The 18,108-nt window shown below is 41.2% G+C and overlaps 1 protein-coding gene across 6 annotated transcripts in view; it reads left to right on the top strand.

Annotated features, from left to right (window-relative positions):
- Ih (hyperpolarization activated cyclic nucleotide gated potassium channel Ih) overlaps positions 1 to 18,108 on the top strand; it is a 91,818-nt gene that overhangs the window by 68,983 nt on the left and 4,727 nt on the right. For 2 of the 6 annotated variants that reach the window (XM_076306647.1, XM_076306642.1), the window contains exons 6-10: positions 6,142 to 6,249; positions 16,010 to 16,159; positions 16,859 to 17,077; positions 17,653 to 17,799; positions 17,879 to 17,996. In XM_076306647.1, the coding sequence (XP_076162762.1) occupies positions 6,142 to 6,249; positions 16,010 to 16,159; positions 16,859 to 17,077; positions 17,653 to 17,799; positions 17,879 to 17,996 (742 nt within the window). Of the gene's footprint in view, positions 1 to 166; positions 242 to 6,141; positions 6,250 to 15,312; positions 15,392 to 16,009; positions 16,160 to 16,858; positions 17,078 to 17,652; positions 17,800 to 17,878; positions 17,997 to 18,108 lie in introns of those variants that run through there. The other 4 variants (XM_076306646.1, XM_076306645.1, XM_076306650.1 and 1 more) reach the window with 3 other exon arrangements.

Below are 18,108 nucleotides of genomic sequence, written 5' to 3'. Positions count from 1 at the left end.
AATGTCCTGGAACCAGTTCGAGACTGGACCACTAACGCGAACCAAGTATTATAGTCACCAACCTGAAAGTCCCCGCGACTCCCTCTTGACACCAAGACACAAAGAACAATATACAAAATGTAGTACCAAGCGTATTGCGAGAACACGTTTCCGAATGGGTTTGCAGATCCCCCTTTATCAACAGCCGGAGAGACACTACGAGCGTCGGGCGACACCGCCCCAACCAGACCGAACCAGCAAGGTGTGCCTGCCTAGTAACCCCGAAACCAAGGCCAAATGCCCTTTCTTGATTCAAGCGTTCGTTACCTTAAAACTTAATGTTTCTACGTATAAATATAAATATAAATATATAATATTTTTAAATATAAATATATATATAAATATATACGCACATATAAATATATATATATTATATATATATAAGTGTATATATATATATATATATATACACATGTGTATTTATATTAGCATATATATACCTATATATATACGCTAGATCATTATTACTATATTGTTTTTCTGTTACGGTTATTGGTTACCGTTTATTATTATCGTTTTATCGATTGATTATCGTTGTTCGTTTGGTTTGGAAGTTTCCTCTAGAGAACGTGTATAGTCTTGCCGTGTATACCTATATTCTGTTTTGTTCAGTATAACCAGGATACGTTTTTACTCACCACACCAAAGCCCGAACCACTGTTAGACCTGTTTCAGAAAGCGCGGCCGATCAAGAGCTTCCCCACGTCCTGAAATTTTTTAATTTATCGTATTTTTCCGTTTCGTTCTTAGAGGTCGATGTTGCACGATCATAATACATAGAGGTGTGAAATGACGAATAGAATAGAGGATAGATACTTTCTTTTATTCGTTGTGTGTGTGTTTTTTTTTTTTTTTTTGCATCGTAAAGGTTTCCTGGATGTTCGATATGGATAGTGCTCGCCCCTTGAAATTTCCGATCTAGAAGATAATTTTCAAACACAATATCAACGATCAAACACGGATGAACCAAGCTCTTGGTCAGGCTCGCCTTTAGTTCCGTAGTCCTGGCGATGCAGAGTGTCACATGGATCACGGATACCAAATTGTAAAAAAACATTACGACCGTACGAATCATTAATGAAACATTGAAAGCATGTAAAGAGAGACACACAAACTTGATCCCAACGAATCCATGTTACACTGATTAGCTCGATCCTTATGGGAGTTGTTGGGAACGATTTGATATATGACATGCCCTCACATTTTGTTTGTCCGGATCTTGTTGGAATTTCTTGTTAGGTTATCAACAGTTTTGTTAACATAGTCGCCGCATCGTGTCGAATACCATTTCTAACGACATCCTCAGTTCCGATGTCTTCGTTCTTGGTCATTGTCGCGTCCGCCCTTGCATCCTAACTTTCTCACTGGCCTGACACAAACACCGGTGCGCATGTATATTAACCGTGTGAATCGATGGCTGGCCATTAAACGTTATTCCACGCGAGAACGAGTTCTGCATATGATAGGACAATGTATGCATGCAACTGTAACCCGCGAGATCGAGGCGTACGGTGCGCCATATTGTTGACGATGGCGGCACGTTCGTCACGTGCACGCAGCGGGACGCGGCGATGATTAAGAATCAAGAATCTGTCCACCTCGGCCGAGACAGAGGAAAGACCTAGAAACTGAGCAGGTTACAGAAAGAAAAAGCAAAAAAAAAACACAAAAAAAAAGTAGACCCATCGTAACAAAAGTTCCCTGGGACAATGGGCAAGAGATATTCGGCACGACGCGCTCCACGTGGCTGCTCTACAGACGAGAAAGTTGGACTGATCGTAGGTCTGCTTGTGAGTGTTAGGTGTACATTAACCCTATTTGCCCGAAATTTTTTGGCGATGTGCCCGTGTTCAGTGTGCGCTCCCGTTTTTGTTCAGCTCCTCCCCCTACCTTGCCTCATTTCACGCTCCCGAGGACATCCCCCATTCACGAAAATTCTTCTCGGTTGCGTTTCGTTCCAACCATCCTGTCCAGTTGCTTGCTCCTCCCAAACGTTGTTTAGATGCCTGGTTTGTCGAAGTTTGAAGGTTTCCTGTTTTTATTTTCATTCCTTGCGTCGTTTCTATTCTCGAAGCTCGGGGAAGACAACGATAGACGTCGGTCGGTCGGTTCCACCATAGATCCAGTAGTTTTTACGTCGCGTCGGACGATCCTAGATTGTTAGCCCCTACCACTGACGAAGTAGCATGATGTTCGACGATCGATCGATCTCCTCGAGCGTTGTTGTACTAGTACACGCGACGGTTGCAACCCAGACCCAATCAGTGTTCCTTGTTTCGCTTGAAACCGTTTGGACGATCGATTTCCAAGCCTGCCGTTTGTTTCGTGGTTGCTCATTCGTTATGGTTCTTTCTGCTAATGGGAATGCTGTAGCGCAGACGCCTTCTCTATTCGACCGAGTTGCGCGTGCAGACGCGCAAAGGACCAATGATTCGATCGTTTCGAAACTGCTCGATCGGTTGCGAAACGAGATCAACTGGCCCCGAAGAGTTCCTCGGCCTCTTGATGTCTAACTCGATGGTACTCTTAAGGGTGAATATCGAACACGGTAATTCGTTGGCTAACTGACCGAATCTCACTCCCTGGATAACTGATCAGGGCGGACAGAGCTTGCGGGAATGACAGTAGAGCAGCGCTGTTCATAGTAAGGACCTCCCACCTGGTGCACCTATTTTCCCTTCCAAATGCCCCCACTCCCACCTGGGAGAATACCGAACACGGTAATTCGTTGGCTAAATGATCGAATCTCACTCCCCGGATAACTGATCAGGGCGGACAGAGCTTGCGGGAATGACAGTAGAACAGCGCTGTTCAGAGTAAGGACCTCCCACCTGGTACACCTATTTCCCCTTCCAAATGCCCCCACTCCCACCTGTGTCATTGTCGAAGTCACAGGACGCTGAGAGACAACCATGACAGCCAGCGTCTCGGTCATAAGGAAGAGTGGGGGAACCTCGGAGACTTCGTGAAACCTGACTTGGACAGCGCTGTTATAGAACGTTCCACGGTGAGCGTCAATGAAATTGGGGACGTTCCTTGGCCAGAGCCTTGAAAGGAACGATTATGCGAGGGATTTCCTCGCTTGTCCTCGATTTCCATTCTGTTCTGAGGTTCCCGCGACGCGCGAAATCGACGTCGGACAATAATACGTTGCTTTCTCTACGCCCACTCGAACGCCGCCTCGAGAACCCTGACCAAAATGGACCTTAGAGTACGATTAATCGTAGCTGTCGCGGATATGTGATAAATTACAGGTTGCTCACGAATACGTGTCACCCTTTGCTCGTCGATTTTCGCTCGCGGGACACACCCTGACGAGGAAGCACACGATATCACCGTGTACGTACTGTTCTACGAGCAACAGGATCGGTTCAAATCTGGTTGAAAATATTTGCAATATTAAATAGGTGTTTTATACAACGGAAAATATATCTCAGCGGACCGATAACCAGTTGTTCTTGAGTACGGTCTTCTTATACATCGAAGATCGTACACATCGAATGCGCATAAAACACTGTTAGTTTGTCAGGATGTTTCATGGAGTCTGACCTGAACAGTGACGTAAACTAAAAGGAAAGGGAGGAAATATTAATTTGAACAGACTCTGACCAGTCGTTGAGCGATATTCTTTGCGGGACTCGTTCGCTCGACGACTGTTTCTCGAATTCTGTAGATCTTAATCCGTGCACAAAAGTCTGGTAACAGAATCTCGAGTGTCGAAGCTTAGAGACCCTGCGAGCCGAAGAGATAAAAGCCAGAACTTTGTGCAAGAAGAAGGGAACCCTAACCTAAACCGACCCCAAACCAGTCGTTTGATAAGACTTTCTTTAATTTTTAATTACTCGTTTTTGGCACAATTTTGTACAGAAATCATAAACATCGTGCGTGCACAAAACTCTGGTAGTTAAGATCTGACTTCGTAATTAATAGCGTGGACTAAAAGAACGAAGAGAGACTCTGACTAGTTTATTGTGCGGGCAACTCAGAGACGAAGTGTGAAGAAACAAAACCACGTGACTGTTACGGCCCTATTGGTGGAAAGCTATTCACCGAATAGACACGGGTACGATAAAATTCATGTAAATTACTATTTTTGTACATAAGTAATAATATTGTTAGTTCTAGACCCACTGTGCGTTGGACTTGTAACGCATCTCCGGTCGTAACGACGTGTCGACATAGCGGACCAATGTGATTCCTATTGCGTGGTTCTAATCACGTGATCCCAAACTCGTGATTTCATCACGTGGTTCTAATCGTGCGATCCCGTCACGTGATACCCTCGCGTAAGACCAGTCACGTGACGCTCTGTTGTTCATCTCCACTTCGTCTTTACGTTGAACGAATACTAGGAAATTACACAGATTAAAAAGGCCAGAACTTTGTGCAAGAGGATAACAAACCTGAACTGGCCCTAACCTAATCCCCCTTCAATGACACTTTTATAATTTGATCATATCCCGTGTTCATCGTCCAATTACCATTGTCTTCCCCCAGGAAATACGAACGTTCAGACATTTTTGATTTTCCCAAGAAAGTCCACACCAAGTTTCGCCTCTCGCTGAACCTATTCGAGCCTATCAGAACTCCCGATGACTATCGACCGCGCAAATGAGGCGAGAAATCGGCGCGGATTTGACTCTCTTTGCTTGGCCACGAAGGCTCCAGCGACCCAAAATAAAAAAAAAAAATAATAAAAAAAAACAACTATTCGATTGTTCATCGAAGCTACCCGCTAAATCGATCTCTCGAGCCTTTATATGAGCTTGACCAGAGACTGCGGCTTCACGCTTGGGGCGACTGCTGCAACGAAAGCTTGATACTAACGAATGGCTTCTTGATTCTTATTTCTTAACTCACGAACCATTTTTTATTATTATTCTTCTTCTTATTATTATTATTCTATTTATTCTATTTATTCTATTTATTATTATTGTTATGATTATCCTTATGTGCTGTTGACAGTCAATTTATCGCAACAATTCGTTCTCCACACACTGTATCTCAACCCACACTTACGCCAACCCTATCATCGCGTCTCATACTCCTGATTCGGTAAAGATATAATAAAAGAGAAAAACTGAATAGGAACAACAAAAAAAAAAGGAAAAAAAAAACGGCACGAAGAGACACATATTACATATACATGGACGAACGAACGGAACGAAACACCAAGCACCCACGTCTCTCTGTTACCGTTATTTTGTATTTCTCTCTTTTTTTTTTATTTTCATTCATTATGTACCCACGTAACTACACGGAGCCAACGTTCGAGAAAGAAACGGAGTAATCGAGTATTGGCCCCCGGGTCCCTCGGTTGATAAAATCGATCTCCGTCGGTGCATGGACACAGCGTACACATAACGAACGACGAGCGTAGCCCGATGGGGGAAAAAAAAAAAACGAGAGAAAAAGCTGCTCCGTTGTCCGATCACTAGCATCCATATCACGATTATGCTTTCAGCGGACGAATCGCAGTCGAATGAGCGAATGGGCGAATGGAATCCGTCGAGATCTGTCTTTACGAAAGATGGGAGACCGGTATTCTCGCTCCGTGTGTCCCCTAGCGTTGCACACGGAACTTTCTGCTCGACGGGAGAACGAAAAACAGATCCCCAAACCCACCGAAAAAATAAAAAAAAAAATAATAAAGAAAGAAAGAAGGAAAAAAAAGCAAAATTGGAAAAGGAAACTGGATCCTGTCGCCTCACACCAAATCTGCTCCTTCTATTTTCTATTCCTTCTTCGTCACTGTCTGTTTTTTCGTCTCTATTAAACTGTACAACACATCTGTCGACCAATCGAAGCCTGACAATCTTTCGTTCTCCACAAATTTCGATCTTACTTTGTACACTACCTTCTCTCTGTTTTTTTCAGTTCATTTTTTCCTTTATTCTCTCTATCTATCTATCTATCTATCTATCTATCTCTCTATCTCTCTTCTCTTCTCTTCTCTTCTCTTCTCTCTCATCTTTCTCTTTTCTCTCTTTCTATCTCTCACTGTCAATCTCTCTGTCTCTCTCAGTTCTTTATACGAATCTCTTGATAACCTGGCCTTTTTCTTACTACGTCTTGCTATGTCCCGCTTTCTTTTGTTTCTAGATATTGCAGAACCTACAAAAAAAACGCACTGAGCGGAGGGGGCGCCTAAGTTCTGACAATATGAATAAAAAGAAGTCCGGTTTCAGCAAAAGCGACCTTATTTTTAAGGTAACCCGCCCTAACGAATGCGCGAGCTCGCGTCCACGGGGTTCACGGTCACCGTCGAACCCACCTCGAGATCACGTCCCGTCCCGTTTTCATGAGACCCGAACGAAGGACACCGACTCTGTCGACCCTGGTACCGTTCTGATACGGCCCCGTCGGTTAAACCCAAACTCCAAGAGATAATCGCGACACGCCGACGCGGAGCTCTCCTTAGCTAAAGAACGGATGACGGACGTTGAGAGATCGAGACCAGTTTCCACGATGGCGGGAAAACTGGCGGGAACGGCGAGACAGTTTCGAAGTTAGTCGACGTTGAACGTCGTGAGCGCTGAGATGGGTGAAAGCACGAATAAATATAAGAGATGAAAGAAAAAAAAATATACAAATGAAAGAGTCTCGAACGGTCCCTCAGTCGACGTCTCGGAAAACAGGCACGGCGATCACGAGGACGATGGACGCAGGAGCTGTACGCTGATTGGCTCGTTGGTTTATTACAAACATTCGCTTCTACTTTCCGCCGCATTATACATTACATATTACCCGCAGCAATAGGCTATGCTTCTATACATTCACCATCGGCACCCGCCTAGCGATGAGAAAGTACCAAAGTGTGTTCAAAAAAATATATATATATATATATAAATATAAATATGTATATATATATGTATATATGTATATATATATATATGTATGTATATGTATGTGTATGTATATATATATATATATATTATATATATAAGCCATTATGTGTGACATGTTACCCATGCATTAGAGTAAAAGAATTCACCAAGTCCAATGACAGAAAAGACCGAGACCCCGCTCTCGAGGAGAGCTGATTCGTCAAAAACCGGTTAACGACCTTAACCGCGACCCCCGTGTGTCGCGAGCCAATAGAAACCTGCGGCATAATCGGTCGCGATCAAGATCAGTATGTCCCACCACCATATATATTTGCTGGTGTCTCGATCCCTCCCCTCTCGTCTCTCACTTTCTTTTCGTCTGTTTCTCACGTTGCTCTGCCTGATTTGCTGTATTTTGTATTTTTTTTTTTTTACGACTGTCCAGTCTTTTTCCGTTTCCGTGTGACGATATTTTCTTTTCAACCTGGATAGACCCACGCTCCGTTCCCAATTTTCACACCCGAGATCTCCCCTAGAACCGTCAGCGTTCTCCGTATCCAACCCTGGTGGCCACGTTTCGGGACGGTCGAGCCGGAAGAACAGGCGGCCGCACTCTGTACCAGCCCACTGTCCACGCACTGTCTCTTGAAATGCTTTTTTAATCGCTAGACGGTGTGCACGATCCTTTGGAAACGAGCGCACGTTGATTGGGCGTCCCTTCTCTGTCGCTTTGTTGCAAATCGCACACTGTGCCGCTGTTGGCGATGGGTGGTCGTCTCCGCGGCGAGTTTTCGCGCGCTACATTACTCGCCCGAATCGCTTTGAATATCGCCTGGAGTCTCGTGTCCGTTGAGGGTCTAAGCGGTCGTGGAAATTCGAAAGTCTCGGGGCACTTCGTGAACGGAACTCGACTGCTCCACCTGAACGTTGATTTGAATCCTGACGTTCGGACACTCGGGTCACGGGATATCAATTTTTGTGCAAACTTAGAAGCAAGATGGACCATCGACTCTCCTCTCGAGATACCCACGGTCAAATAGTTTCTCCATTTTGCATTCGAAATTAATCAGATGTTTAGAGTCAGCGAACAGCAACGGCTCCTTACAAGGCAGATGAATAGTAAACTGAACTTTGCGAGAAACTAAACTAGTTCAAACATTCGTGTAGCTTCCAACGTTCCAGGACCGCCGTACTGAACTCAGTAGCAAGATGTCAACAAGTTCAAAGCTACTTAAAGAGTCTTGGAACGTCTTTACATGGTATACTTTCTTTCTTGCATCTGCATCTACGAAAAAGATGGAAACCCTCCTAGTGAATCTAGCTTTCGTCGCGAGTAAAGCTCGACAACTCGGCTAGAAGCTTCATTATGTAGCTCTCGATGGCCCCAAGACCCTCGAGACCACGTAGACTGGCACGAAGACGGTTTACCAAGTGCTCGGTGTGCATTTAATATCGGAGGACGCGTTCAAAGCGATTCGATGCCCCGGTTACACGTGTATCGAGCGATTCGACATCGAGCCCATCGCTAACCATCATCGTGAGACCTCCACCTACGAACCCACTGTCCCGCCAACCCACCACCCCTGTACAAGGCGCATCGCTGTTCTTTTCCTAGATGAGTAACGAAAACGGAAATGAAACGAACCAGAAAGGAAACGGAATAACAATTAGGGCGCAGTGAATGAGAGTAGAGAGCTCGCTACCCCTACCGCTGCTCTGCGAACGACTTTCACCCTCTCTCTCTCGCCTCCTTGTTCCACGCCCCTTGAGCCTCTGTTGCTTCTCGGCCAAGAAAATGCACCCCTTTTGTGATACTGGCTGACTATCTGTGTGGCTGTAAGCAGGCGCAGGGAAACAGAAAAGACTGTAAACGATATAGCGAGAGGAAGAGGTGGCTTGCTTCGTTGCTTAGAGCCTGGCTTTTTCGCCGCTTGATGATTGTTTGACTTGGCAGCTGGCGTTCTTTTACGTTTTCTCTCTCTCTCTCTCTCTCTCTCTCTCTCTCTCTCTCTCTCTCTCTCTCTCTCTCTCTCTCTCTCTCTCTTCTTTTTCTCTCTCTTTCCCTCTCTCCCTCTTTCCTTCTCTCCCTTTCCCTCTCTCTTTCTCTCTCTCTCTTTTCTCTCTCTTTCTCTCTCTCTCTCTCTTCTCTCTCTATCTCTATCTCTCTTTCTTTCTCTCTCCTCTCTTTCTCTCTCCTCTCCCTATGCCCTCCCTCTCTTTCTCTCTCTCTCTGTCTCTCTCCATCTCCTATTATTTTCATTTCGATTCTGTGTTTCCTTTCTCGTTTCGCATCGTTTGTTCTCTCGTTTATTTTCTTTTATCTTTAACACCTTTTTGTTTTCCGTCTTGTTTACGTTCTTTCGTCTCCCCTATGCGCGTTTAGTCGCTTGAACGTTGGGAGAACGTTCGGTCCCGAATTGGTGATCGCTCCTTCGTACCAGTGTCAGTGCCTCGTTTTATTTGTTCTCGTTGTGTTGTCTTTACTTTCTTTTCTTTACATTTGGTTTCTGTGTAATTCCATTGATTAGTAACGCTGTTGCCAAACACACCTGCGCGCGCGCGCGCGCGTCTGTACGCGTATACTCGCGGTATACGCGTGCACACGTCGCGCGCGTACATGATATTTGAAAAAAAAAAGAAAAAAAAAAAAGAAACGCCATTATTACTCGTACCGACCATTTTGGATCATTAGCTGTTCATTTATTAACGTGGAGAGTTGTTACCAAACAAAAGCTTTCGTCTTTAAATGGACTTGTGACTGTCTCTTGTAGAACAGAAGGTTGGATGTTCAGTTTTCTATGTATATGTATATGTATATCGTTCCTCTGTTTGTCTCGTTATCTTTCCTTTTTTGTCTTTTGTTTTACTGAATGATTCGATACCATGCGTATGCATATCCACTATGCGCGCGCTCCCATGCGTGACAGAACCACGTGCCATATTACGTGCGCAACGAACCAGTGTGTACCAACGATTCTATGTAGCGCGCGCGCGCGCGCCCGTGTATGTGTACCGCATGACGATGTTTGTTAGTTTGTTCTGTTTGTTTTTTTTTTTATTTTTGTTTTTAATGCCAGGTAATGTATTGAAACTAGTTGTGGTCTAGCAGTAAGTTTTCATCGCCCCCCGCCCCCCACAAACCCCACCCGCCCGCCCCCGTTGTTGCCCGACTGTCCAGTAGGCGCAGAATACAATACATCGATTTTATCAGCCATGGATCATCACGATAGAGACACGCGCGATCATTCTACAGCCCGTTAGTAGTTAGTTGAACTCTGTGTGCTTTTTTGTCAAAATCGAACGACGATTCCGGGACTGTGTCGATTCGAAATTGAGGTTATGGGACACCGTCGCCCCCTGCTAGAACGAATCGTCACCATTTGCTTTCGAGATGAGTAGTGGTTGCCCAATACTCAGGAAACGAGTGATAACTGTTATTTTAACGGGGAGTCCATTCTTGACACGTTCCGTTTGCGCCGTTATAGTAATCTCTGAACGCAATTAGACGCTATCTCTGGAGTCGAACGTCCTTACAGAACAGCATCGATCATCTATTGATACGAGTGCACCGCATTATAATAGCGTTGCATTACGTCTATCATAGAACAATGTCGGTTGTATCTATAACGCGACACCTTTTACGTAGCAGCATCGATCACGTAGTACTACATTCACGTGCAGTACAGTCGATCGCGTATTGCTACTTGCGTTTGCATCGTAACAACGAAAATCACGATACACTGCGTCCTTTGCGGGACCGATTCGATTTTGCGATATTGCGTTCGCCACGACGTAGTAACACGTAGTACTACGTTTTTATTCAATCGCTAATTATCACTACGATCAACGTTATTCACGGGTAAACATAAAAGTGATATCAAGTTCTCCGTTAAGTCGAACTATAAATCACGTAACACTACTTTTTTTTACAATTTTAATGTCAATAGTGTCACTATTTAATGTCAATAGTGTAATTTTTTTAATTGTAATGTCAATAGTGTAATTTTTTACATTTTAATGTCAATAGTGTAATCTTTTACATTTTAATGTCAATAGTGTAATTTTTTACATTTTAATGTCAATAGTGTAATTTTTTACATTTTAATGTCAATAGTGTAATTTTTTACATTTTAATGTCAATAGTGTAATTTTTTACATTTTAATGTCAATAGTGTAATTTTTTACATTTTAATGTCAATAGCGTAACGCTTATTTTAAACGATTCAATACCAAGTTATTCCTACGACTATTGGCAATAAACGGAGAACAAACCTAGTATTGTGTCTCCGTTCGTTTCAACTACGTTTCGCAAGCAACTAGAATATTCACGCGCGGCGCACGCGACAATAGAGTCCTCGCGCAATATCGTTGCACCACGTTTCTCTCGAATCAACGATAAACTGACAGTTAACGTGGTACTACGTCCTACCTCTCGGTCCAATCAAAAATCGATGCTGTTTCTTCCATGAGCAAACAACGAACCATAAGGCCGACACACTATCCTCCACCCTATGTGTTCCTATATGGCGTTCTTGTCGATTGTCCTTACGATCCACTCGATTTTGGCTCCAGCAAATAGCGTGTCTCGATCGGATCCCGAGATGCCAAACCGATTGGCCAAGTTTGAAAAGATCTCGTTGTGTCGGAAATTAAACGACAATAAAAACGATAACAGCGCGGCATCGAAGGCCTTGGCTGAGTATCGGGCCGCGTTCGCAGTTCAAATTGGAAAACTTATTGAGATTAACCGGGGTCGAAGATCGTTTCCCGCGATCGGGCTTATATTGGTGCGCGTTTCCAAACGCGGAACGGAAACGCGCGCATGCGGGCGCGCCCGTGTGAAATGTGTGCTGTACATAACCACGATACGCACATACCATCGAACCCTTGACAACCGATCCTTAGACTCTAGCCCTTGGATCGATTGGAGAGCGCAGAGAGCACCCTCGACGAGATTCGAATTACGAGAGAGCGAGTTAATTGTCAGCTGGTTGTTCTTTGATTCAGGTCGATAGTTTCTGAGACAAAATTACGAAATTGCACAATTTTACTCGCCGATACCGTTTTTCGACTTGTTGTGCAACGATATTTGGATTGAAGAATAATTTCTTCACAGAAAAATAAATTTCTTTTTAAAATTACCGCGTGTCTTACGAATAAGACACTTGTTCGAAGTAAAGAAACGAACGACTGAATTGTAAGTTTCTGCGTAGATTGTTTGTTTTTTTTTTTTTTGGAGAGAAAAATTATAACAACGTCAGGTAGAATCATTTTTATGTAAAAATCAAATGGGAGTATTACAAAATTAAAAAGAAACTTTTACCGAGTATAACATTTTCTTTTCGTAATCTATTACAAAAAGGTTTGAATAAATATTAATAGCAACAAACAAATTATATTTCTAAATAGGAAGGATTGTACTGTAATAACATTTAATGTATTAAATTACATATTAAATATTTTCTAGCCAGCTGTTTGTCTAGATAATAATGGTAACAATAAAAATAAAAATAAAAAATATGAATTCAAACACATATATATATATAATATATATATGCACAAATAAGTATAAGTTCACGACACAGACGAGAATACCTCGTATTCTCATATTGTGTAAGCTAATGTCAATTTAGAGATTATTTGTACCGTACTTGGTAGCTTGGAAACTCGCCGTAAAATTGTTCGAAAATAAAGAAAAATAAAATCGATCAAGAAGTTGTAAATAATTTTCAAAGCACTTTGAATGCCGGTATGCTGATAGATGAACGAGTCAGATACGACCTCATCCGTAATTCTGAAATTCAAATTGCGCACAGTGTAGATCCAGCGCAGTCGAATTGCATGAATAATTCGATAAACGATACTCTCGTGTCGAAATTTCAACGTCATTCGCGCTTTGAAACCGGAAAGAAGAACATTTTACATCGGTCTCGCGTGTTTTATTCCAGTCGTGTTAATGAATCTTTAATCAGTCGGTTAATCGATCCCGATAAATCTCTCGTTGACATGTTCAATTAACTCAACAGCCAACGACTAGTTTTTAATCGAAAAACAAACGAACGATTGCGGGAACGAAAATCGTGGATCGATTTGGAACATGTTGAAAAATATATTACTTGACGAAACATTGAAACATTTATCGCGTTTTCGATGCACAGTTCGTCGAGCAACATTTTTAACTTAAAATCTACCGTTACGAAATGATTTTTTATTCAAAATCGGGGAAAAGAAAATTGTACATAAAAATGGAGCTTCGAGCTGGTCGGAGGCGGAAACTGTTCGAGGAATATTTTAACCATAAGTTGTTCTCTAAAATTGTTTCTTTGCTACTTCCTTACAACTTTTGCAATCAGTTTTTATCCGAACATGTGAGGATAAAACTCGTGGATCAACGGGAAACTTATTGCAGGGGAAAAACCTATTCGAGGAAACTTTGAAAAATTATTTACGCTGTTAGATTCAAACGAGAGCATTTTCTAGTTTACCAAAGAACCCAGGATGACAGTAAAAAATTAACTCGAAACTCGTCGAAAGTTAAATGTATTTGATGATTATATTTTTCAACGATTAATATTGTCATCAATGTTTTCCCAGAATTACAATGAATTGTTGAATAAAAAGGTTCGCTAAATAGATATGTGTAATACCACTTTATAAATATACATAGTACTGTTCATAATTATTCGAAGACAAGTGTACTGTTATATTTTATTTAAAAAAATTGAAATAACGATAATTAAACGACAAAAATAATGTAAGACAAGCATTACTCGTTTTTGCATCGGATAACGTAATAGTGAAATAACGCTGAAAGAACAAACACTTACGTATGCAAAACGTCGGTGTTAAAAATTACTAAGATCAAAATCAATTGGCCGTTGAAGGCTACCAAGAGACTGTTTCCACCTTATTGTTTGTTTACACTCACTCTCGTCTTTTGTACGCTCTCTGTCTCTTAAGTAGAGAAACGAATTAATGTGGTGTGAACATAGAAATTCGACGTGATTGTATCACAGTGTTCTTGAGCATTGATCGAATAAATCTTTGTTAGCCTTTTCAAGAATATTTTACTCGAAATAAGCAAAAATTCACTTTGATATTTACTCGTGACATCTGTCAAATTCACAATGTTGTTGCGTTACGTCGATAATAAATTTAATTACGAACATCTATTTACAATTATAGTGATTACTTGTAGACTGCAACACCTAGAAAATTAAACGTACACACATTCCGTACAAGATTAAGTTTATGACATAAGTAGGTATCTCGTACATTACATTATTACGCGATGTATTACGTATATTACATTACTATGTGATATATTACGTATATTACATAATACATTACATTAGTATGTTTACATGTACTTTCTTAGTATAACACACCGCACAAATATCAAGTAATACACAGAAACACGTATATAAAATATATTGTTGTAATTCACGTAGTCACGAGTAAATAACTCGCTAATTGAAAATATAGAAATTAATTCGTTCCTTTAGAGAGAAAAATCGTAACAACTTCTTTAGAGAGAAAAATCATAAAAACGTTACGTAGAATCATTTTTATGTAAAAATCAAATGGGAGTATTACAAAATTAAACAGAAACGAAGCAACTTTATTATTGGTTGGTCACAAGTAAATAACTCGCTAATTGAATATATAGAAATTAATTCGTTCCTGATTCCAAACTGCCAATTGAATTTGAACTACAGAGTCTAATTAGTTGTAACGAATCCACGATTGTATAATGTATTACGTAACAATACAACATAACGATAAAGAGTCAGGAAGCAAACGGAGGTATCTAAATCAACGTAATACATTATTGCACAATTACGATGTGTTGAAAAACTGGTCGCGCCTATCAAGCATGAAGTAAGTTACCAACTCGGTCTTGAAACCAATTGTAAATTCGTTGTAGCGCGCAAAAAAAAAAAAAATTATGAACAGTACCGTTGTGACGTAATTGAAAAAGAAAATGTTATTTAAAAATACAAGAAAAAGAATACATCGCGATCTGGAGTTGTAGCTCGCTCTCGTCAGAGTAGTTTCTGCGTTTTCCAGCTTCTTCTCTTAGTAAAGACTTAGATTCCCATATCGTGCTTATGGCGCACTGTTCAGCTGAACAGTTTGCAATTCACGTTGCAATCGATCGGATTGCAACTTCGATGGCGTCGTAATTTGCCAATATTGAACGCCAGAACTTTCTGAACAGGTCCAGCCTATAAGCGGGGTCTGCGAATCTTGGCCAGCAGTGCAAATTGATACATACATATATACATACATATATATGTATATATATGTATATGTATATATATATATATATATATATATATATATATATATATATATATATATATATATATTGATTGTATACATTTTTTTTGTTTCTTCTGTTTAGAGCATTCGTAGAGTAATCATTATTATAAACGTTTTTTAGGTTACATTGACTTGTTCTTTTGTGTGCCACGTGATGCGTATTTTCTAATGTAGCATGCTTTTTGGACTGAAAACTGAAACCCGGAAGTATGAACAGCGAAAACTACTTAGGAGAGAAAAGACACTGAGATCGTTCGCGTTTAGATCTGAAGTGTCGTCTTGCCAGAATGGGAAAAGGATGGGGGGGGGGGGGGCGTATAAGAAGAGAGAGAGATATAGATATAATTCTTAATCGTCCAATTTCTGAAAACAACCTACTTTTCATCTGGACCAAAAGGGTAGTCCCAAACCGGTAGTGCAATAGAAGAATGTTGACATCCGAATGATTGGAAGACGTGTTTTTTTACCTTCATAGTCTCCATCCAGATGAAAAGGACTGTCCAATGTTGATCAACATCGACCAATGTTGGTAGATGCTTCGTAGGATTCAAAGACGACTCGTTCAGGTCTGAACGTCTGAACGTCAGGTAGTTTTACTTGATCCTTGATTCAGACTTTGAATAACAATTACTAAGATAGTTTTGACCATGTATTCAGTGAATTAATACTTGACGCGTTTTTGTACAACACTCGCTTATTTGCTGTACACTACGCAACCGGAGCTTTGGATAACGAGAGAAGTTTTTAACTAAAGTGTGAACAACATCTCGGCTACCGGAGCTGGCACGAAAATAAACCTTTGTCGTTGTTGTTGGCAGTTCCTGAATATGGCATCGGTGTTCATGCGGATTTTTAACCTGATTTGCATGATGCTCTTAATTGGCCACTGGAGTGGTTGTCTGCAATTCCTGGTTCCTATGCTCCAAGGGTTTCCTAGTAACTCATGGGTCGCCATTAACGAGTTGCAAGTAAGTATACTGCTCTTCTTAACCTTCTTAGAGATTGATCAAATCTGTAAACTTAACTGTGTTCCAATTGGAACTTGTTCACGTACGGACAAGTGCTTTGTTTAAACAGAAAACATTTGAGTTGATGTTTCTAGGTGTAACTATCAGTCTCTGTTGTTCCTGATAAAGTTAGCTGCAATGTTGGTGAGAAGATTATGCATGGATCTAGCTTCGATTTTGCTTAGATCCATCTTACACCTGGAAGTAAATTGATCTTGGCCATAAAAGTCTCAAATCTTTACTTAAATCTTAACTAACGAAAAATACGTAGACTTCAATTTTGTATGGATAAGGAACCAAAAATAATGAACAGCTATTCAACGATCTCTGCCTGTAACTTATTATAGACACTATCCTTTGAGAAATGGAATACAACACGTTCCATTATTGAAGACGAAATTGAAAAACTTTTCTAACAACATCATCCGTCCATTTGTAATTTCTTTCCCCGATTACTGATTTCCTTTCTTTGTCGTGGAAGTCTGAAAGAACAAAGGAAAGTTCTAAACACGAGAGGACTACGAGAACTTTCAAATTTTTCAAAGCAATCGAAAGATGATAGGACATTCGTGATAAAAAACCATTGCAACACCGTACTAAGTTATAATGTGGACACGATGTAGCGGACACTGTCATAATATTCTACTCTTATTTTTCCAGGACTCATTTTGGCTGGAACAATACTCGTGGGCCCTTTTCAAAGCCATGTCGCACATGCTCTGCATAGGATACGGAAGGTTTCCACCGCAGTCCTTGACCGACATGTGGCTTACTATGCTCAGCATGATCAGCGGTGCTACCTGTTACGCACTTTTCCTCGGACACGCGACGAATCTCATTCAATCTCTCGACTCCTCAAGAAGACAATACCGCGAGAAGGTAGTTAACATTCAGGAAGCAAACAGCACCAACGACTTAACTTTCCTTTTTAAATTCATCTTCCTCGTTCAGGTTTACCCTTTAGTCCTTTGAGGTCGAATTTTTAAACATTTTCAGCGATGTCTTTCTTGTAGCTACACGTACTAATTCACGACTCTCTAGGAGAAGCAAAGTAAGACTCTCTTACAAAAGTAATACGTTCTCATATATCTTCCTAATTTTTTTAACCGAGAAAATCTTAAATCTCTTTTTCGATACCACACACTCGGTATTTTTCACAGTAATGCTTCATATAAATCTGATCACGCCCCAAACAGTTGAAGTACTTAATTGTCCTTATCTCGCGTTACCAATTGCTCCAAAATCGAAACAGAAAATCCCAATTTGTTACCTTGGAAACATCCTCGTTGTCCAAGGGACTAAATTGGAAGTAATCTAAATCTTGGACGGTAGAACACCTATCTTATTAAGTGTGATGTAGTCCTTCAACGACAAAGAAACTACTATTTTTAGTCGAGCGAAACCAGAAAATGTTGCCTCGAGAAGAGCCAATTAATTGTTTTTGCTCAAACCAGGTGAAACAAGTAGAGGAGTACATGGCCTATCGCAAACTACCACGAGAAATGAGACAAAGGATCACGGAGTACTTCGAGCACCGCTACCAGGGAAAATTCTTCGACGAGGAATTGATTCTTGGAGAGCTCTCGGAGAAACTAAGAGAAGTACGCCACGGGACAACAGTCCCTGGTCTACCAACATTAACTGCGTACACTCTTTTAATTCGTTCTTCTTACGTTTCAGGACGTGATCAACTACAACTGCAGATCGCTAGTAGCATCCGTACCCTTCTTTGCCAACGCCGATTCGAACTTTGTCTCGGACGTCGTTACTAAACTGAGATACGAAGTCTTCCAGCCAGGTATTGATTATTGAGTTCATAAGAGTACACTTCGTGGACCGTATGATGCAAACCTTAGTTTGGTTTAAGCCTTTTGAGCGGCGGATTGTTACCAGTTTAGAAACGTAATTTT

The sequence above is a fragment of the Ptiloglossa arizonensis genome, chromosome 3, assembly GCF_051014685.1.
Source record: "Ptiloglossa arizonensis isolate GNS036 chromosome 3, iyPtiAriz1_principal, whole genome shotgun sequence".
Classification (NCBI taxonomy): domain Eukaryota; kingdom Metazoa; phylum Arthropoda; class Insecta; order Hymenoptera; family Colletidae; genus Ptiloglossa; species Ptiloglossa arizonensis.
This window is presented reverse-complemented; position numbering and strand designations above follow the sequence as displayed.